The 23,055-nt window shown below is 33.2% G+C and overlaps 1 protein-coding gene across 2 annotated transcripts in view; it reads left to right on the top strand.

Annotated features, from left to right (window-relative positions):
- The window catches only part of PPM1A (protein phosphatase, Mg2+/Mn2+ dependent 1A), a 45,677-nt gene extending 23,414 nt beyond the window's left edge, over nt 1-22,263 (top strand). For both annotated transcript variants that reach the window (XM_074365444.1, XM_010962227.3), the window contains exons 2-6: nt 4,813-5,666; nt 8,000-8,117; nt 12,270-12,378; nt 13,821-13,878; nt 14,861-22,263. In XM_074365444.1, coding sequence (XP_074221545.1) covers nt 4,833-5,666; nt 8,000-8,117; nt 12,270-12,378; nt 13,821-13,878; nt 14,861-14,890 — 1,149 coding nt within the window. In that variant the 5' untranslated portion in view covers nt 4,813-4,832 and the 3' untranslated portion in view covers nt 14,891-22,263. The remainder of the gene's footprint in view (nt 1-4,812; nt 5,667-7,999; nt 8,118-12,269; nt 12,379-13,820; nt 13,879-14,860) is intronic.
- The last annotated feature ends 792 nt before the right edge of the window (nt 22,264-23,055 follow it).

The raw sequence follows: 23,055 nt of genomic DNA, 5'->3' as shown, positions 1-23,055 counted from the left end.
CTTTTCCTTCCCTACTTTTTTTTTGATCATTTATCTTTGCAGTGTAGTTAGAAAACAAATTATATAGAGTAGGCAGAGGAAGAAATGACCCTAAAAGAAGTTTCAGCTTCCTTCTGTGACCATCTTTCCTGCCTATCTGCTTTGTTGTGTTGTCTGTTAAAAAGTCTGCATTTTCAGAGTTCCATTTACTTTGTTTGCAGGTATACGGGATGACTTGTGTAGGAGAATTATAGAGTGAGTCCAGAAACCTAAGTCCTATTCTCAGCCTTACTTCTGAACTAACTTTGTGACCTTAGACAGATCACTCTATTTCTCTGTACCTTCTCATTCATAAAATAGGTTTAGACAGATCATTTCTACATTTTAGCTCTGATTAATTATACAACCTATAAGTTATACAAAATCAAATTTGTAAAAATAAATGTGTAATCGTTTTTTAAAGTAATGATTGGTAAGAAATTTCAGGCTCCAAATGGGAGAAAAATTATCCAAGATTGGCCTTTTTTATTTCCTCTCAAATTGCTGTAAAGTTTTATTCATGGACTTACCTGTCATTAGCAGAGATAACTTTGAGGTGGCTGCCTTGGATTACAAAATGTAGTTTTTGAATTATCATATTCATAGGGAAGTTAAAAGTAGTTTGTGTGGCCTAAATTATCCTTTGCAGACAAATAAGGCCACAAAGACTTTGTGTTTCTTCACTGAACTCCAGCTGTGCAATATTTTGCTTAGTAATCTGTTGTTTAGTAGATGTGCGTTCCAGAGGTCAGCTGACCATTTATCGAAGTCCGTTCATATATAAGCATAGTGGGCAACGTAGAGTATACCCAAGATCTGGTAGCAGTAGAGAGTTTACATCCCACTCCTCACTGCAAATGACTTCAATGTTGCCATGTTATACACTGCTACCAGTGCTGCTAGCTGGTGTTCCATTTCTTGTGTCTTCCCTCAGGAAGCTTCTGGGCTCTCTTGGTATATAATTTTTTCCCTCTGGACCTCCCCCAACCTTAGATTTCTTATTTCTTTTGCAGACCTAGTCTAGATTTTCCTTCGCAATTTTTATAATCAGACTTATCTCAGTGCTCATCTAAGGTCCTTAAGTTCCAGCATCTGCCCTCCTTCAGATGCCTGTTTAGCAGTGATATTTTGTTATGTGGTTATATCTTTTGATCCTTACCCACCTCACATATCTGATCAAAATGGTGCTTCTCAGAAAAAGTAGGGTTTTCCCTAAGAAGAATTCTGATGTCAATTACTTGGAGAATATAATTTTTTCCATATTGTTTACGTATGTCTATTTTGTTCTCTGTTAATGGAGCATCGAAGGGTTCTATGTTAGACTGTGTCCATAGGTAAATAGGAAAAAAAAATAGGTTTTTAGTCTTCAGTTTTTTACTAAAGGACTCTGCCAAAATTGTCAGTTTATTAACTCTTGTTTCAGGGTTACTATATTGCTTAGGGATCTTAACAGTGGAATATATAGAGCTTTTTAAATTTGGATAATTCTGAGCAGATTAAAGCAAATGACCAAGTCCAAGACTCTTTGCTATGATTTGAGATCAGTTTTGCTTAATAAAAGGCAGTGGCTGAACTTTAATGAATACTTCCTGACCAGCTTTAGAATTTTTTAACTTGGGAGTTTGTTTTGTTTTAAAAGGCAAAAATGGTCACCAAATTTTCTGATTATATCACAGATGAATTCAGTCTTATTACTGTCATAGTCAACTTTATTGAAAAGTTCAGATCAGCTGATAATGCTAGTGTTGTGATGAGAACCTGGCATGTGCTCAGAATAAATTTAAGTCTAGGTGAGAACCAGAATTTCTCTCAGAAACTAACTTAAACTTTCATGGACAAATTGAATCCCCTTGGGATTTATTATTTATAGACATATGCCAATTTAATAATTTGACTACATAAAATACTGTGTAGTAGTCCACTTGTGGAAAATGACTATGCAAACATGGTATTTATAAGTAAAGAATTTCTGGTAAGTATTATAGCTACATAACTATCTGCTGTATTTATGTAGCTATAGTTGGGTGCTTCACCAGGATTCTACAAATTACTCAGAATCCCAGGAAGTAAGATTTCTGAATTGCCTATTTTCAGTATGTGAAAGTCCAACTACAAAATTATTAACTTGCCCTTGTCATATGTTTGCATTTGCTGTGGAGCTGAACCTAAAATTTATCAGATGATTGACTTGGCTTGTTACATTTTTATATTTATAATATATTTTTTCAAAAGTTTAGGTTTTGTTTTTAGAAAGCATAACCTATGTATCTTCAAATAATTACTTATTTGGTAGTTTCATATGTATATCTGGAAAATACTACTGGACTTTCCTATAAAAGAGAAAGATTCCTGTTACATAGTATCAGAATCTAGACGTGGCTGTGTATGTGGGAATGTAGTAATAATTAAATAGTTTCCATTTGCTGAGTGCCTCATTTGCCATATACTGTGTGACTACTTTGCAGTCATTACCTCATTTAAACCTTGCAGCAACGTTCAGAGGTAAGTATTAATGTGGCCATTGTACAGATAAAGAATGCTGGATTAGTAGTATTAAGTACCTTAAGTATACATTTGTCCCTTGGGATCGGCAGGGATTGGTTCCCAGAGCCCCCATGGATACTAAAATGCTAAAGTGGCTGTTTAAGTCCCTTCTATAACATAGCATAGTACAGGGACTATAGTCAGCCCTCCATATCCATGGATGCAAAACCCGAAGATACGAAGGACTGACTGTGATTCCTCCCACTTGCCCTTTAGCCTAGCTAAAGAAATTGAGATACAGAGATGAGGCAGCTTGCTGTTGACCTTCAGCAGATGACTTGACCTCACCATGGCTCAATCATCTTCTACCTACCTACCTATCTAGGCATTCCATCTAATCTTTACCACAGATGCACTAATGTCTATGTTCCAACCCAGGCATTCTGGAAATTCTGATTTTTTAGTCTTATTTTCTCGAAAGGCCCACAGATAATTCTTTTGTACAGCCATGGTTAAGACCATTACCTTAGTAGTAAATGGTGCTTTAGAGTCAGGCAGGCTTGAATCAGAGCCCTGATTCCCCTAAATTTATCTATTAATTGGCATTGGCCAAGTTCTTTAGTCTCACTAAAGTTCATTTATAAATTGGAGGTAATACAATTACCCACTTTAGAGTGTTGTTGGGAATGAATTGACGTAATGCTTGTAAAACATATCAGAATGATTTAGAATTCATCTTAAATATTGTCTGCATTAAGGTATCATTAGTATTGTATCTTTTGTCCAATTAAAACACTTACCTTTGCCATATTGTGTATCAACTTGGTGTCAGAAAGGTAATCTGATGAGTACCACCATAAGGAATGAATAATGGCTAGTTTTCATTATTTACCCTCCATTAGTGGAATTGTAATAGGAAGCAGACAAGTAGGCAGGATATCATTTTATTACACCAGTCGGCCAGAGTTCTCTGCTGTGTATTAGTCTGGCTCTAGTAGGGTAAAGAAGGTGGTGGGGAGAGGTTGCTTGGAAACTGTTTTCTTCCTAAATTGTTTTTCCTTCTTCCTCTTTCTCTCCCAGCTTCTTCTCAGAGCTTAGTATCACTGACATCATCAATCTCCTAGTCTCCTAAGTGCATCCTGATTCACCTAGGAACTTTTCCCTCACGCCTCCCCATCTCTCCTTCACCTCCGTTAAATCTCATTCTATTATTCTTTCAGATTTCTTTGAGTTCATTTGTGACTCACTTGATGACTTGGAGTCCAAGTCTCTACATTCCTAGGCTATTACTCAAGTAAAGGCCAACCTAAATCCTGACCAACTGTCTTCCTGCCTTAAACCCCATTCCAGACCAGGGGTTTAAGCTTTTGATTATTGGGAAAGGATTAGATTGGCTAAGCTTTCAGGCTTGTCCACAGTGCTATCCTAGACCTTTTGCTCTCCTTTACTGTTTATACCTAATGGTCATAGAGTACCATAATAATGATACATGTTAGTACCACTAGATTAGGTTACACTGAATTGTGTTACATGTAAATGTGTGTAAACTTGCTTTGCAACTTGCAACAAATTGGGGCTGGACCATTTACAGTAATTTAATAATTTATTGGCTTTATCAAAGACTGAAAAATCTATGTAAAAGGTAGAATTTGAGCTAGACTTTAAAGTATGGGTATACTTATTTCTATAAGTAGGGAGGAATGGCAAGGGATTCCAGTTAAGGAGACTGACATGAGCAAAGTCTTAAAGGAAGGAACATACAAATTTGGATCATTGTGAATAGAGTTTTACTTTTTCAGAGGGTTCATGTAGTAGGAATAAAACTAGATATTTGGAATCAAACTTTGGAAAATCCTGAACGTTCAACTGAGATGTTTGAATTAGTAGGCTTTTGGTATGTATGTCCTGTGAATTCATTTGGCTTTTCTTGACTAATACGTATACAACTTAGTTCTGAGATTTCTCAAGAGATTCACATGTTCAGTGCATCATTAACCATTTGACTTGGTTCATGTAAGCTGATGGCCACTGCCAAGTCATTTTTCTACCTCAGGTGGTTGTTTCTTGGGGAAATATCAGGTCAGCTACTTTTATCATGATGCTTTAGTTCTCTCTGCTTGTTGTCAGTTCTGAGCTGTGCCTGATCAGCCTTTCCCCTAATTCTTCCTTGTTAATCATCAGGTTCTAAGTCAGCAATATAAATTCCAATTTAAAGCTTTCTTTGTATTTCCTTCACTCTTAAAAAGGTTGTTGGATATGTATTTTGTTTATAAGATAGTTATTAACTCTTCTGTTTCTCTTCCTTTGCAGACCTAGAGGATCAAGACATAATGGGAGCATTTTTAGACAAACCAAAGATGGAAAAACATAACGCCCAAGGGCAGGGCAATGGGCTGCGATACGGGCTAAGCAGCATGCAAGGCTGGCGAGTTGAGATGGAGGACGCACATACAGCTGTGATTGGCTTGCCAAGTGGACTTGAAACATGGTCGTTCTTCGCCGTGTATGATGGGCACGCTGGTTCTCAGGTTGCCAAATACTGCTGTGAGCATTTGTTAGATCACATCACCAATAACCAGGATTTTAAAGGGTCTGCAGGAGCACCTTCTGTGGAAAATGTAAAGAATGGAATCAGAACAGGTTTTCTGGAGATTGATGAACACATGAGAGTGATGTCAGAGAAGAAACACGGTGCTGACAGAAGTGGGTCAACAGCTGTGGGTGTCTTAATTTCTCCTCAACATACTTATTTCATTAACTGTGGAGACTCGAGAGGTTTACTTTGTAGGAACAGGAAGGTTCACTTCTTCACACAAGATCACAAACCAAGTAATCCTCTGGAAAAAGAACGAATTCAGAATGCAGGTGGTTCTGTAATGATTCAGCGTGTGAATGGCTCTCTGGCTGTATCAAGGGCCCTTGGGGACTTTGATTACAAATGTGTCCATGGAAAAGGTCCTACAGAGCAGCTTGTCTCACCAGAGCCTGAAGTCCATGATATTGAAAGATCTGAAGAAGATGACCAGTTCATTATCCTTGCATGTGATGGTATTTGGGATGTTATGGGAAATGAAGAGCTCTGTGATTTTGTAAGATCCAGACTTGAAGTCACTGATGACCTTGAGAAAGTTTGCAATGAAGTAGTCGACACCTGTTTGTATAAGGTAGCTAGACTTTTTTTTTTAAGATAAAATAATTTAAATCATCTTAATTACTACTCTAGTATATACTAATCATCTTAGAATCTATAGTTCTTAGAAGTTTTTGGTACAATTGCAGAATACTGTTCACCAATTATGAAAATAATATAGGAAGACTTCTTAGAAATAAATTACCCAGTTGCCAAATATGTAAGAGCTATAATCTGAATGTTTAATCATTTAGTAACCATGACTACTTGAGTTTTTTAATATTGTGGAATATTATCAAAGGTAACAAATTTTATCAAAGTGCATGTTTTAAAGGGAATAGGGAGGCTTAGGCCTCTGTGTCTGTATGTGAAATGTACTTTAGAATTTTAATTTTTTTACCATGTGCTATCTCAGTACATTTACGGAAGTACTTTGAGACTATGGTCTAATGAATTTGTAGCACCAACAGAGAGAATTTAGTGATCATGTGGTGTGATTTACTAGAAATAGCCTTGGACATGGAGTCAGAAGAACTTGGTATGAGACTCTGTATGACTTCAGGTAAGATTTAAACTGTCTGGAAAATCGGTTTCTTTAATTGGAAAAAAAAAAAAGGAGAGAGATTATTACCCTGTCTCATGGGGTTGTTGGGGATGATCAAATGGGATCATACATATAGATGAACAGGAGAAGGCTCTATGGACTTAAGAGTCAGACCTGGAATCAAATCCTACCTCGATTATTTTTGGACTGTACAGTCTTGAACAAATTGTTCAGCCTCTCTCAGCTGTTGAATGGAAGAAGTAGTATCTAACTCATAGGACTGTTGAGGGATTAAATTAATAAGCTAATGTATACATATAAAGTGCCTAGTTTAGCAAACTGTGTACTGGATACCTGCTGCTTCCTTCTCTAGAGAATTTAAAAATGTTACACAATGTACTTCTTCAGTTGCGGCACTAAGACTAGAAACCAGGCCCTTGACTTAGGTTCAGTCTTCTTTCTACCACACTGTTCTATTTTGTCAGTCATGTTCATTAACTAATTCTTTGGAGTTTTTTTGTTTATAAAACTCTTCTAAGGCTATATATTTTAGTTTATTTTGACACAAATAGAAAGTCAGCATAATATTCTTTGTAGTTTTATATGCAAACTGCCAGCTGTACTGAAAATCTTAAAATCTGTACTTAGAAATCAGGTTTATGTAACATCCAACACAAATCAAGTTTATGTAATATCCAACGTACATGTTAAAAAAAATCGATAGAGCAACAGTTTGATAGTGCACACTGTTAATTTCTGAATTTGTAGGGGACCAAAGATGTATGTGTTCTTTGTACCTTTTAGTATTAAAAAGGGACAAAGTAGCATTCATTTGTTAGGTTTATTCTGTAGCACTTGAGAATTAAACATTTGTTAACTAAATTAAAATCTGTTTTCTTGAGAGAATTGTCAGATTCAGATATTAGTAAATTATGACTCAGAATCTACCTTATCTCTTCTGCATTATGCTTTATTTAAAAAATTATTCACTACCTTATCATTTGGCACATTTTTATACAGTTTTCACCCAATATTCTTTTTAATATTAAATTCTTTGTTTGCCTAAACAAATTGTATGATGTTAGTTTTCCCATTTAGGGGAATTAAATACTTAAAATGTAAAAGTTAATTCCAATTACTAATAGGAAGTCTGATTTATGGGGAGGCCAAAATTGAGTCAAGTACTTTAATTACAGCATTTTGAATACCTAGGTGTCTTTAAAAATAAATGTACTTCCTAAAAGTTAAGCCATTTTTTTAAGTTGTGAAAGTTAAAAGCTGGTTTATAAACTTTACATATGAAGTTTTATTTTTAATTCCATATTTCTACTTACTATGAAGCAAATTAATTAGCCCCACAATTTAAGTGTAAATTTGTCAAGTATACATGTAAATACAGGTCAAATCATGTTGTGAGGAATACTACTAAAATTTTCTATCTTATTGAACTGAATGAATGTATGTATGTATGTATGTATGTATGTATGTATGTATATTTGTGTTAGTTATCACTTCAGGTTAAGTAGGCCACCAGGAAATGTTCAGAAATATTTCTGTCTTATAGAATTTAAGAAAAATAATTGTTGTAGTATAATTTTAACCTATAGTGTTTCTCTCCCGTCTTTTGGAGTGTTGGTTATACTGTACAGTATATATACTATATATGTATGGGAGGATGCCCCTCTATATATGCATTTTTCTTCTCCTTAAAAACAATGTATATTTTTACTAGAACAAGTATAATTTGCTTGGGTATAAAGGTACTCAAGACTTTGAAGAGCCAAACGAAAACAAAATACTTTCTCAAACTTTTTTCTTCCCAGGGAAGTCGAGACAACATGAGTGTGATATTGATCTGTTTTCCAAATGCACCCAAAGTATCTCCAGAAGCAGTGAAGAAGGAGGCAGAGTTGGACAAGTACCTGGAAAGCAGAGTAGAAGGTGGATCATTTAACAAAAAATAAGTAGCTTTATTAAAGAAAAACCTCAACACAATCAAATTTTAACATTTTAGCTTTTAGGTCTTTACATACATGCCTTTGACATTTAGTGTTTAGTGTGCAAAAGTGGAAAAGGGCATTTCTGTAGTAGCTGTTTAGGTATTTTGTTGTCTTATCACAGTTATATTAGAAGTAACAACTAGTATGGCCCAATACATTCTGTTCAGGATACTTTTGTTTAAAAAGGCTAAAGTGTTTGTGTGCTTTCAAATTCTTGATGAATTCACTGGTATGAATAATTTTATGCCAGGAGAGTCTTATTTGTGGTTTTAATTAATTATAAACAGATTATTTATGATGGTGGTAATTTGTACCATCTTTTTATATAAAGCTGTGTGTATGAACTTAAGATATTTGGGGACTTTTTAAAAACAGCTTAAAGATCATAGTCTGGTTAATAACAACTTTCATGTGCCACAGCTTTTAAAAATTTATTTTAAACTGTTTCAGAAATTCTTGCCTAAGCCATAAACTGCCTCACCTAGACAACATAAACCTGAATAGAAGACATACTAGGTCTCTACCTGGCAGAAATGTAAATGCTGAATAAAGTCAAGAAATAAGTTGGAAATTCCAGAAGTGTGTTTGTTATAATTCTGCAGATTACTTTGAGACAGTTAGAAAGGTGTTTGTACTCTCAAGTGTAATGCCTTTATTTGAAAAAGTTTAGATGATTTTTGATGCAGGTACTACTGGATATAAATATTGTCTCAGAGAATTCCAGTTTACTGCATATATGCAGTAAGCATGTAGATTATGCAGTTTCTTTAAGCAGAAAAACTTGACATGCCTATGATAGTGTTAAAATACATTTTGGGCTCCTAATGTCATTACTTTGCACGTTAAAGACCTCTAACAGCATGTAAGCATTGACCTACACACTATTATATCCTGCTGTGCCGGCATTTTATTAAAATTAATGTGCACTTTAATTTTGTTTTCACCCTTTTTACTGTTTGATATCAGTTATAATTAGTCTGATATTAGAATCATGATTGGTTTTGATTTTCAGTACTGTCTAGAGTGGCTATTTTGTTTTTCTCTCCCCTGCTTGATAATGATATATCTAGTATGTGTATGTACTATTTAGAATTTCATTCACTGGACATACTATTCAATGAGTTTGTTTCCTATTACCAAGGATCTTGGAAAATTTTTATTTAAAGTGATTCATTTCAGTATAAGTTATTTATATATAATACAGTAAGATAAAATATTTAGAATGCTGCCAAGTCATATCACATCGGTTCAAGCTGCTGGTTAGTGGAAAAAATATGAAACCTTAAGAAGACTGTGTATTGGGATATGTTGATACTTAATTTATTGGCATTTTTAATTAACTTGGGTGTACATGTTTTCTTACTGATTTAAAGAAATAAATAGTTTTATTTACTATGAAATTGGGTCAGAATTTATAAATGAATTGCTACTTTTAGTGGGCACTCTTAAGTTTTTTATGCAATTTTAAATAATTGCTTATTAGCATACATAATTTTATGTTACAATATTAAGTTTTATATTGCTTATTATCAAGCAAGAATTGCCACCTGCACAGAGTTTTCATTAGTACTTAGTATTTTTGATATGTTGAAGTGTTGTTATACTTGTACCGTTTAATTAGAATTATGTCATAAATACAGTATACGGAGGTAGATTTGATGAGACTGCAACTAGAGAATAAATATTACATCAATTAAAACCACTACTAAATTTAAAAACATAGAAAGAATGTAACTACTTGCATTGTAGAAGTTGTTAATACGTCTTAAAAAGTGATAAATACTGCATTCAGCTTCCAAAACAGGCACCAAATACCTTTTTCTTTTTTTTTTTTCCTTCTTTAAATATAAGCCTTCACTAAATTGCTGTGACCTACTAAACCTCATCTTATTTGCTTTGAATACTTTTGACTTCTCTGTCCACACCACAGAAAAGGACAAAGAGTTTTCAGCTTTCCTCCTGTGATCTTCTAAATACTTGCCTCTCTAGGGTTGTGAAAAGATTCAACTCATAATTTAAACCATACCACTTAAGGTTTTGGTCCTTCTAAGTCACTTTAAGAGCATACCTATGTATATGTATTTTTATTTGCTACTGACTGCCCAAGCTTTAAAGTTGCTAATTTGGAGATAACTGATAGAATTCCTCAGACTTGGTGGAGGGGATGGGGCATAGCAGAATATGTTTATATATGAGTATGTGAAACATAGATCTATAAATATATATTCTTTAATAAAAGCATTCAGTCTTTTTGCAATTCTAATTAAAATGTAATTAGTCCAAGAGCAATTAAAGGACTGTTTCTTAAAATTTTTTTCTTTTTCAAAAAGCAGAAAGAAGCAAGGCTAGTCTAGTATTAGTGGTTAGATAGTTTAAATGTATTGTCCCATGTGGAATAAGATATTAACTGTTTTAAAAGCCTTATATTATTTTTTTAAAGAATTTGTCTTCTTGTAATTTTCTTCACAATTAAAATATCCTAATTTTTATATTTTAACAAAGGAGATGTAAGATACATCAAATATAGATAATTCAAGGTAATGTTTTTAGACCTGAAACCTCATTGATTGAATTTATCATCAGTGTTCATTTCTGTTGTATCTAGTTATCTATCCAATAATTGTATTGGCTTAGCAGAGACTGTATGTTAAGTGTATTACAGCTTTAGATTGTGAAATTGTGCAGTTTAGGTAAATATCAAATCCCTTTATTTTTGTACAGCAGATTTCCAGCATTAGAATCATATGTAGAATAAATATACTAGATGTTAAAGATTATACAATAAAGGAACTTGGCAAACCAAATCTGAGATCCTTGCTTTTTGTTCAGATTTAAGACTGGTTTAAAAAAAAAAAAAGGCAAAAAATAAGAGATGGTAAAATTTGGCTTTAATCCTAAAAGGACAACTTAAGCCATTTAAAGAGATATGGGTAGCACTGTCTGTCTTTTAATATATGGCTTTAATGATGAATTAATATTTTGAAACTTGATCAGAGGATGAAATATCTTTATATGCATTGTTATTTTCAAAGGTATTTACAAATTGAGAACTAGAATGATCCCCAGTTTAAACAAAAATTGAACAAAACTTGAACATGTAACTTACAAATACCTTTGGCATGATCTTGCATTTAGAATAAATATGCTAAAACTCAGATAAAGACTTCTTATACTTAAAGTGAATAGTTTGAGAGCTCTTTAAGTTGTTTGTGCATAATTGTTGGTATTCTGTGGTATGAATAACAATATACATCTGCATAGCAACACCGTAAATCATAGCACTCTACCCATTTAATAACTGGATGTTTTGAAATTAACAATTCTAAATGCAGTTGTATGGTTGTAGTTGTATGGTTTATCAGATATTTTTCTTTTTAAAAAATTTGTCATGAAATTTAGACATTTTCCATTCTGTAGGCTTTGTTTAAATAATCAACTAAGGAAATGGTATATACCTATTTATTGCTTAAAGATACTTTAGACAAAAATTAAACTGAGAGAGCTGAGAATGATGTTCAGGTACATGACCTGTTCTGCACATGCTACTTAAGTATTATTTTGCAAATATAAACATATGTAAATATGATTTGGGTTAGGATATAATCAGTAAATCCCCCATACTTGAATGTTTTTTTTTATTGTTTCACATCTTGAAATTGCTTATTTTTTTAAAAAAAAATAGGTGCACTGTGTTTTCAGCTCAAAGTTCAGGAAACATGTTTCCAGTCTAAAAAGAGGAGAGAATCTCCTCAGAAGTAATTAGTTGGCATCTTAAGAAGAATATTCTCATTTGTTCACACATACCCCTTATTATGTAATACATTAATTTTTAACGTGAAATTTTTTTCACATTTTTATCTTATTTTTATTCTTTGAAGTTAATCTGGAAAGTATGTCATCTTTTGTGTCATTTTATACATCCCTTTGTTATAAATTTTCAAAGGTCATCTTGATTTTTTTTTTCTTTTACTAGTTTAGAAAATCTCAGATTGGTAAATGCCATCTTTAAAAACCTAAGTTATCTTTATTTCAGTTTTTTTGTGTTATTATTAAACTGGATAACACTTACAAAAAAAGTACTTCTGATTCCCAGAAATCATAAAGAAGCAGGGGGAAGGCGTCCCTGACTTAGTCCATGTGATGCGCACATTAGCGAGTGAGAACATCCCCAGCCTCCCACCAGGGGGTGAACTGGCAAGCAAGTAAGTTACATTCTGCATACTCTTAACCATTTATCTCAGTACATGAAAATGTTAGGTGTCCATTGATCAGATGTGTATTTATCTAATTCTAAAGTGGTGTGTTTATCTGTGTCTTTAAAATTAACCTGTGATTCAGTGCTTTTCAGTATTAATGGTATATGGTGCTTCTTAGACCAGGTATAAGAATGTCATTGTAACTAATTACACTGAAGGCTATCTTTAGAGGATGATTGGGTTACACTGATTTCCTCATGTAGCATAAATGAGACAATACAGTGAAAGAATTTTTTAAACTAAACTATATAATACTACAAAATTCTAAGTGTCATTATTATTCCGACTATTATCATCTGGTTTTGTCAGTCCCTGGATACCTAACATCCCAGGGATAAGCATTTTTCTCTTCCAACATCTAGGCCATTTCTTACATCTCTGATTTTCCCAGTGTTTTTGGTTGTTGATTGCTGGTTGATTGGGCTTTGGTGTGAGGGAAGGCAGAAGGATGCATTTCTTACTTTTTTTCTCTTTGCACTTTAGTTCATAGAACTGGAGTCATCTGTGTTAAATATTAAGCTTATCTCTTTATAAACCAAGTGGAGACTTTAAACAACTTTATAATTTAAGACATAAAGCATTTTTACCTTAGATATCCATGTAATTGACTGACAAAGATATATTGACTAATTTCCTTGATTTTCCACTGTGTTCTGTAAGTGTAGTCATATTCTTTATAATCATTTCACTAAATAGTAATTGTAAAAATTCTTGTTTGAAGCTTTTATTTTTTGGAAATTATTTCTTTAGTATGACCTTCTGTGAAATGATTGTCTATAAAATTGTTTTAAATCAATTTTAGAAGTAGGAAGGCTATAACTTAAAAATACCACTACAGATTCTTTATTTTTAATAAAATGTGTTTCAAAAACTAATTCCTAGACATGCCAGGGAAATGTCATATTTGAAATTTCAGTTTTAATAGAGCTTTTTTAAAGGGGCATTACAAAAAGCAGAAATTTAAATGTAAAATATATCTAAATTATTTTACTACAACAAATGTTGAAGTTATTTCTACTTCAAAACTAACATTAAGCTCTTAACTAGAATATATTAGCATATCCTAAGAACTGCATCGTCGGTTCTGACTCAACCACTTAGTGCCAGTTTGAATAGAAGTAGACCATACAGACTGATTTTCTTTTAAGCCATGACTTTTAGTCTTCTATTAATTGCATTAATAGAATGTTACATTTTTGAGTATATTTACCTCTGCTTTAACATTGGGGCCCAAATATCTTAAAGTAAGGCTCACTTATTGACAGTAAGAAATAAAACTAAACTAAGTGTATGATTATCTTTGACATTTTAATGAACACCTAGCTATGAGTTATTAAGCAGTTTTGTGCTCTGAAGAATTAACTTTCTGCATTTTTTTCTAAATTTAGGCGGAATGTAATTGAAGCCGTTTACAATAGACTGAATCCTTACAAAAACGATGACACAGTAAGTAGCATTTTAGCTCCTTGTGCTTTTCCTTCCCCTCCACTCTAAATGCATATCCTTCCTACCTGTTTTTGCAGAGCTGTTCAGTGCACCCATTCTCTTACACACACCCCTGATTGATTGCTCTGAACTCTGCCTGCACCACAGTTCTAGTGATTGAGGACATAATCATGGTGAGTGGCCATCTCTCTCAAAAAAGAAGAAAGTCCCTTTGAATTGTTCTGGTTTTTTTTTTTTTTTCAAGCCTCTACAAGCAGTCAACTTCAGAAGTTTTCCTCCACTAAATTTCTTTTTTGAAGTTGGTAATATCTCTGCTCAGAATTTTGAATTATTCTGAGTTTTTTAAGCAGCTGCAACAGAACTTTAGAATGCCCATCTCCACTAAATAGTTTTTATGGTTGGAAATACCTTTGTCAAGAACCCTGTATACTTAAAGTAGAGAATTCTGTTTATATAAAGACATTTAGAATGCCATATTCTCCAGTTAAGTTTTCTTTTAAAATTCTGTTGTAGTATGGTGATTACAGAAAAGTGATAACTTAAAATCATTTGGGCCCAGCTCTGAAGTATTTTATATATTGCCTTATGAAGCCTCCTCAAATCTCTTATTACTTGAGGTCTTAATGTCTTCTATGCAATAAAAGTTTATAAAGGTAGTGCTCTAAAAATAAATTGGGTTTATTGAAGAGAAAAAAATTCTTTTTAGTGGTTTTATTGGCTTAGAAATACATTTGGTCAACCTCATGATAAAATCATATTTCAGATATTTTATTCCAAAGTAAAACAAAGGGTTTAACAATTCTTTGAACAGATTAAATATTGATATTTCATATACACATGTACACATACTTACATACTTTAGAAAACATTTATATTCCAAAGGTCCTCTTTACAAAACCTTACCTTTCTGCTTTACTCGGAAGGTAGCGTACCTCTAGGCTTTAATTTAGTTGCTTGTTTTGCTTTGTTTCCTTTTATAAAGGACTCTACATCAACTGATGATATGTGGTAAAACTGCTCATCTAGCCATGGAGTTTACCTTCGCCTCCAAAGGAGAGTACAGCTCAACTTCATTGAACCTTTTAAACATCCATCCTCCACGTTAAAGAAAGGCATATATGACATGGGTGAGAGTGATTACACCAGAGAACTTCAGCAGTACAACAGCTAGCCCAGAACTGATTTTTTTTTTTTTTTTTGTAAATTTGAGACTTACGTAAACGTGATTTCAAACCATAATTCATGTTGTAAATCAGACTCCAGCAATTTTTGTTGTATGATTTTGTTTTTTGTAAAGTATAATTGTCCTTGTACAAAATGCTCATATTTAATTATGAACTGCTTTAAATCACTATCAAAGTTACAAGAAATGTTTGGCTTGTTGTGTGATGCAACAGATATATAGCCCTTTCAAGTCATGTTGTGTTTGGACTTGGGGTTGGGACAGGGAGAGCAGCAGCCATGTCAGCTACATGCTCAACTGTGCATGTGATTATGGAGAACTATTCCAAACTCTTACAAAGCTGAACATCCAGGGAGTTAATTGAAAACTATCTTAGTTTTATTGGCAGTGGGATTGGCATTGTTGATAAAGCTGGTCCCTTCATTTAACTGTCTTTTAGGTTGTTCTCTCTTTGTTGCCATGAGTATTGCAGGTAATACAATATATTCATAAGAATATCAATCTTGGGGCTAAAATGCCTTGATTCTTTGCACCTCTTTTACAAGTCCTTACATTTAATTACCAATTGATAAGCAGCAGCTTCCTACAGATAGTAGGAGACTGCCACATTTTTGCTATCATGATTGGCTGGGCCTGCTGCTGTTCCTAGTAAGATATTCTGAATTCCATTTTATCAATAAAGCTTGATTTAACAAACAAGAAATTTAATCATGTATGTGTAATTCCTCCTTTACCCTGCCCTTTTAAAACACCATGCCACTGTAAATGAGAAGTTTCTCATGGGGAAAGATGTTAGTCTCTTAATTGGAAAATACTGTTACTTAAGGCATAGATAGAACTGTTTCCCTTCCATTAGAAAGACTGAGTTATGTCTCTGTGGTTCCCTAATTTGTTTTTAAATGGGTTTCTTTCTGGCTGCTTATTTTTTCATTAAGATGTGTATCAGCTTGAGTTTGCCTACTGTTTAATTAAAGTAATTGTCAAATCTTGACAGTCTAACACTCGATGGTAGGGGTGTGTGTCGTGTGTGTGTGTGTGTGTGTGTGTGTGTGTGTGTGTGTGTGTGTGTGTGTGTGTGTGTGTTTGCCTGTGATTTATAATTGGCCCATGTCTTTAGAATCCAAGTAGTTAAGATGTATTTGTGATTTGAAATATAGCATGTTGAATATATTTAGCTGTTGGCCTTTAAAAATAACTTTCAGAAGCTTAAAGAATTGTAGATATAAAAAAACCTAATTTAATTTAGGTTTCAATTCCTCTGATTAAGCATGTGAAAGTAAGTTTTAAATCCTGTCACATTGAAAAGACTACTGTTCTGTGCCCTTCTGTATTTTTGTCTTTTTAGGTTGAATGTTGTATTTATCACCATGTTATTTAATCATTCAGTAGGCAGATTCTCCACTAGAAAACTATTAAAATGTAAGATTTAAATACAACACTGAATACAAAATCAAAACTTTGTGTATAAAAGGTAGTATAATTTTGTTATATTCGTTTTTTCCCTAACTTGGAAATACACGTATTTGTATATATAGCCTTAAAACTAATGTAAAGTTAGGGGAGTAGTGGGAAGAGTAATGTGAAACATGTTTCAGATTTAGGTAGTTACATAAACCAGCAAAATCTTTTCATTATCCCTCTTATTTGTGAGGTGATTAAATGTAACTTAATTGTATTTAATTTATATCTTAATCCAGCATGAAGAAAAAAAGTACTATTTATATTTAGAAATTCATAACAGTTGGAATTATAGAACCAATTCCGTACTTAACTTACAATAAATGCTTAATGTCTAAATCTGTGGTAGAGTGCGAAGTATGGTAATGTTCTAAGTTATGACTTTGCAAGCATCTAAATTTATTGAATACATACATTTAATGAATAACAGTGCTTCTAGTATAGACTGATTACTAGACATACTAGTACTGAAAACTAAATTCCTATTACAGTTCCTTAATTGTTTAAGTAGACTGAGGTTTTTAGTTCTGGAAATTTCAAAAGCTTGAATTGGATTTTAAGATGCAAAATCTTAATAGTAAGTAAAATATGTGTTGGAAAGCTGTATTTCAAACCATAATAGCATATTTAGAGACTTTTTAAAATTTGAAAGTCTTTATAAAGAGGTTAAAATATTCCTGTTAAAATTAATCAGTACAGAAGTTAGTCTTGAAAGTGAGAGAAAACTATATTAAGTGTGATCTAAGAAGACTAAATCTTTTCCACATGAGTCAATATTGCCATACTAGGTAGAATTTTTCATTACAAAAACACAGGGAGGAAGTACACATTATAACGGCAGTCTGTGTGTATTCTTGATTCCTGGGGCTAATGGTGGTGGTGGGGAACCAGCCACACATTTAAAAGGCACTTTTAGCACCACTGTTGTGCACTTCATTTTTGTACCACTTAAATTCTTGACCTCCCACCCTCTTTTGTGTGCTGATTAGCATCTCAGGGCAATGCCTCAAAATTTTTTGATGTGTTGTATTTTCTTTGGAGGGATAAAGTTCTTTTGTGATGATAATATACTACTAAAATGTACTTCCATTTAAATATTTTAACAGGATGAACCCACTTTGCTGCTTTTAATAGGAAATTCATTTTGTATAGCAGATTCTTGTTGTCCTAACATTAAAATTTTCACTGATCTCTTATTCTTTTAGCAAGGTAAGCTCTCTTAATTTCCACTTTCTTAGGGAATATACTTTTACAGATAACAGAAGCAGTTCTTAATATTAGCATTAACTTTTAAAAATCCAAACAGTATTTTTCTTATTCAGCTTTAGAACTGTTTCAAACTTATTTTTAATTATGATGCATTAACTTGCTTCTAGAGTTCTATGCAATTAGTGTACTACTCCAGCCACTTAATTTTTTTTACTACATAATATTAAGAAATCTGGATTAAAGAATAAATCAACTATGTACTTCAAATAATCTGAATTAATAGCAGTACTTTTGGTGATTTATTTGACCAGTCCAGCTAGTAACTCACCTTTTCTACAATATATATTGCATTATCTACAAAACACTGTTCTAGGGTAAGCACCTTGGAACTATAAAGAAATGAATAGGTCCTTGTCTCAAGGAGTTTACATATGAATAGAATTTATAATCTAACGTATGTTAATGTTATAACTGGATCACTCATCCAAAAAAATAGCTGTTGCCCACCTACTGTCTGCCAGATACTTTCCGGAACAAGGCAGGTCTCTGCCATAAAAAGCTCATTTGCAGTTCCTTTGTTCACTTGAAAACTCTTTTTTTCTGTTTATTTTCTTCTCAAAGTTAAAAATCTCATTCAAAAGAAAATTTTGCTTAGCATAGTAATCAAATTAGACTAAATAGGCTCACACGTCTATTCAGTATGCTTGACTGCCTTGCACGGCTGGCCTTTACTCTTCCTGCTGACAGCAGCACGTCAGAGAAACAGGTAATGGATTTCTTAGAATTCTCCAATCTCGGAAATGCTGTTGGAGTTTGAGTTAAGGCATTTAAAATATATGTGTGTATATATATATATATATATATATATATATAAGGCATATTAAAATATATATACACACACACACACACACACATACATATATTTATCTTAAGTAAAACTGTATTTTCTTGAAAACACATTGCCAGTGTTAGTGTCCAATTTTAGTCATGTGATTACTGTGTTTTAACGTTTTAAAAATAATTTTACTGCCCATCTTTACTGGACAAATTCTTTGGAAATTCATTTTGTGAAAGAACTGATGAAACACATTACAGATTTTCTTCGTTCTATTTTAATTTTGAATTTCATGGTGTGTGCTTTTAATTCATGAAGTTTAAATGAAAGGTTTAAGCCCTTAATGTTTTGATTATTTGTACAGTACTGTGTTAGGATTTGGTATTAGAAAATATGTAAATATTTTAGTATATAAATGTTTTTCATTTGAGGTTTTTCTTTGAAGGGACCTTTAAGAGCTTCACATACTTTTGCTTGCGAATACTGCCGGTGAGATGACCATTTTTTAATTAAGTGATCTAGTCTTCTAATGAGTTTTTCTTTTAGGCATTAGGTATACTTCTTCATAGTTTAAAATTTTAGAAGCCTAATTTTGCTGAATTTCCTTCTGTAATGTGCCATGAGTTTGGGGTTGTATCTGTTTTAAATTTTACGTACAATACTTCAGAATATGCTTGAAATATTTAAGGATACATTTTCTAAATGTTATGAATATATAATTCTCTTCTGTTGGTCAGAATAGTCTCTTATTACTGATAGAACGCTACACAAGGATGATGAGAGGCATTTGATTCCACTTTTGTTCACTTTAACACAGATTTTTTTCTTTTTTACCTCTTTTATATATTAAGTTAGTGGCCTCTACTCTCATGTTTTCCTAATTATATTACCAGCAGGTAGGAGTGCACCAGTTAGAAACACTCGGATATATTAAAATTGAAAATGTAGTTGACAACAAACTTTTATTAGATGGGGGAAAGGGTTGTTTAAATTGATATAACAACAAAGTGGCATTTTTCCCCCTCATCTTGCAGAAAATGTTGCTTCATTTTCTCTACTAACTACCCTCTTGGCTTCTCTTTTCTTTTTTCAAACCAAAACAGGTCAATTCCATTTTTTTGAGTTTTCAAGAAAGCTTAGTGCATTACCTCACCAAAGCCAATTAGTACTATGTAAAGCTGGGCCAAAAATAAGAAAACTTGGGAGATGGAGGGGTGGGAAGATGCCAGTGAGGAGGACAGAGGAAGATTACTTTTAATTATTTAAAAGCATAGGAAGTCTTCCATGGGCCTAGGCGTATATGATTAAGAACTCTTGCAGCACATAAACCAGCAAGAACCAATCTTCGCTTCTGCAGATAATTTTGATGATTTTTTTCCCAGCTAGGCAGATAATGATAGAAATGACTGCTTCTCCAAATAGGAACAACTGAGAAAAATAAATGCAATGTTTCTTCACCACAAAACCCAACCCTTCAATTCTCATTGTTCCAAAACCCAGTTTTCTATAATAGTTTTCTCATTGAATTAAATGCTTAGAAAAATTGTTAAGAATTTCCTTTTACATAAGTGTTTTACATAGTGCTCCTGATCGATCCAGTGAGGGACATTTAGTAACATTTGCATTTGTATGGTACTATCTGCAGTTAGATTTGTGTAAGAGACTGAGTAGCTGCAGAACAAAATTACTAGTCATCTTAGGTGGAATGAATGGCACAAATTCATTACAGCAGTGCTTCTTAACCTTTTAGGGTTATAGGCCCTTTGAGACCAAATGATCTTAGAAACTTTGTTACCCAGGAAGATGCATATAATGTAGATAACTCCCTAAAGTTCACAGTATTGTAGTGGTTCCTGGGCCCGTGGTTAAGATCACATGCTACAGTATAATAGGGCATCAGCCTTTTCTCCCTGCAAAGCCCATAAAAAATACATTGAGGACATCAAAATAATGGATCTGTTTTAAGGAACTGTTTCGCTCTTTAAAAGAAAGGGAGGTAGGTGGGGGCCTCAGTGAGAATCTGGTATTAAAATATCCTTTTTAAAATTGGTAACTTGTTGGAGAAAGAGAGTGATTAGTATTTGGACTAGTTTTGGATAATGATATTTCTAAGTTTGCCACTTTGAATCTCAGCAGAAAAGAGGTAAAATGGAAATGTTTATGGAACATTTCTGACCAGCATAGTGTAGATTTAATATATACAAACAACACATTTAACTGTCAGCTCTCACTCAGGTTTTAAAGATTTTGAGGTTCCTGGTGTTAGAGTTCATTAAATGTTTAGTTCACTTCAACTTCTGAGAAATTAGATATTACTGACACAAAATGTTAAAATAGGATCTAACATACAGCCACCAATATACAGGATTAATAAGGTTTCTCTTAAGCATACCTACCATGAAAAAATTGATTATTTTACTGCATTTGTTGTCAAAATTGAGATGTTTGGTTCCAGGTTATTTAATTCCAATTTGTGGGAATTTTGAAACAGACTGTCTTACCTGGTTAGCCCTTAACTGATCTGCAGAAAAAATATCTTATTTATAGTAATATGCCCCAACACTGGTTGGTTTCACTCTTGAATTGATTTATTTCATTTAATTTGTATAAATGTTATGAGTGTAGAAACCATGTACATGTTAAAAGCATGTTGCAGTATATTTGGATTCATTTTTTTAAATCCATACATGTAAAACTAATACAATTGCAGAAATATTCCTCCTAAACACAGTATAACAAAACACAGTAACTCACCCACTGTTGGCAATTTATGTGATCCAGACTTTTAAAGAAATTCCAGAAATGTATATGTTGTATAATGTACCATTTCCTGGTCCAAAGAAAATATGTGAATTCAGTTCTAACTTTAAAGAATGTACTTTTTGTTTTCACGTCCATTGAAGAAACTGCATTCAGCCTGTAGAATGGTTGTAGATTGTATGAGATGACAAGTAGAACTAATTCTAGCTTGCAAAACTGGTGCCACTAAATAAACAGGCAATTGCATAATGTGTGTGTATCTATGATTGTTTGATATTGCAAGCAGTGTTTTTGTTCTACCTAGAAACCTGGAAAGTTTGAAATTATTAGGAGACCTTAAGAATATTTTTGTTCAGTTGAATTTGGATAATTTGCTTAAAAAGATCTGATAGCATTTTAACTAGACTTGTCTGTTCCTGATTTTTAGGAAGATGACTGAAAGCCAATAAGTTTGGATTGATGGTTATTTTCATGAAAACATTCCAGGAATAAAGAAGCCAGAAGTTGTTCTTCTTTGGCAAGAACATTCCCATTGGTCTTCTTGCAGATGATATTTCTTACTCCTTTGAAGAGTTGACATTGTGCATGGGGAGTGGCCTGAAAAAGGGCTTCTCCATCTAGCTAGTATCCCTGGTGTACTGCCTGCTTCGTAATAGATGTGTGTGTTCAGGATGCTTACTCCCTTTGCTCATTCTGAAAATTGGTTGTACCTCTGTCCTGTGTCCATTCATGTCTGAAAGTGTGACTTATTTTACGGGCTTGCATAAGTTAAGATTTTAGAGTACAGTGAATTGGTGATGTAAGTGAAGTTCTATGAACTGCAAGAGCATATATATTCATTGTAAAATGTGCAATGAAAACAGTAATGAGGCATCATAACCAAAGGTATCAAGTTTTAGAACTAAGTAAGGTTGAGGCAAATAAAGATTTATTTGGCTTACGTGTAACTAGTATCTGTTCACTTGTTAAAGTGTGTCCTATAGTCTTTTTTGTTTTTTGTAGTTATTCTTTTGAACGTTGAAACTGAAATGAAAACATTTTATTGAGGGTTAACATGTATGGATCCGTTTCAGTCTGTGACTGTGAGACACCACCGAAGTCTCAAAATAGTACTCTTTTATGTGCAGCCCATGTGAAAGGTGGATGAAGGCTCTAATTTGTTCTAGGTGATGATCGAACCTAGGTTGTAGCCGTGCTGCGCTCTTTTGAAGATCTTTTGTATTATATTTTGCTATTTGGATTTCTTTTGGTAACAAGTGACTAAAATTGCCTAGTATTTAAAAAAAGGGTTTGCTAGAAGAGTTTTTTGACTGTTCTAGGCCAGAGAGATTATATGTGTACCATATATTAGCATCCTGAAACCACTCTGGGGTTGTCTTTTAAATTCTCAGCATAATGTTTTAAGTGTACAGCTGGTCCTATTTAATGAAGAAAACAAAGTTTAACTTACATATTAGAAGAGTTATTCTCAATTATTTTAGCCATTGATCTTTTAACTGCCTATTAACAAAACTAAAAGGGTTTTTTTGACTGAAAATCTCCAGAACATTCCTAACAAAAACAACTAAAATTTTCTTGTGATTAGAAGCACATGGGAAATGACTTTTTAAGCTTGTCATTAGGCATTGTAACTGTCTGCTTTTCTTGATGTACTTTGACAGACTCTTAGCTGCAGTGATCCTTAATAAAATAGAGGTTTTAATATTAAAAAGGGCAATGAAACTGTGCCTTT

Source organism: Camelus bactrianus, chromosome 6 (genome assembly GCF_048773025.1).
Source record: "Camelus bactrianus isolate YW-2024 breed Bactrian camel chromosome 6, ASM4877302v1, whole genome shotgun sequence".
In the NCBI taxonomy this organism is placed as follows: domain Eukaryota; kingdom Metazoa; phylum Chordata; class Mammalia; order Artiodactyla; family Camelidae; genus Camelus; species Camelus bactrianus.
Note: the sequence above shows the minus strand (reverse complement) of the source record. Positions and strands in the feature narration are given on the sequence as shown.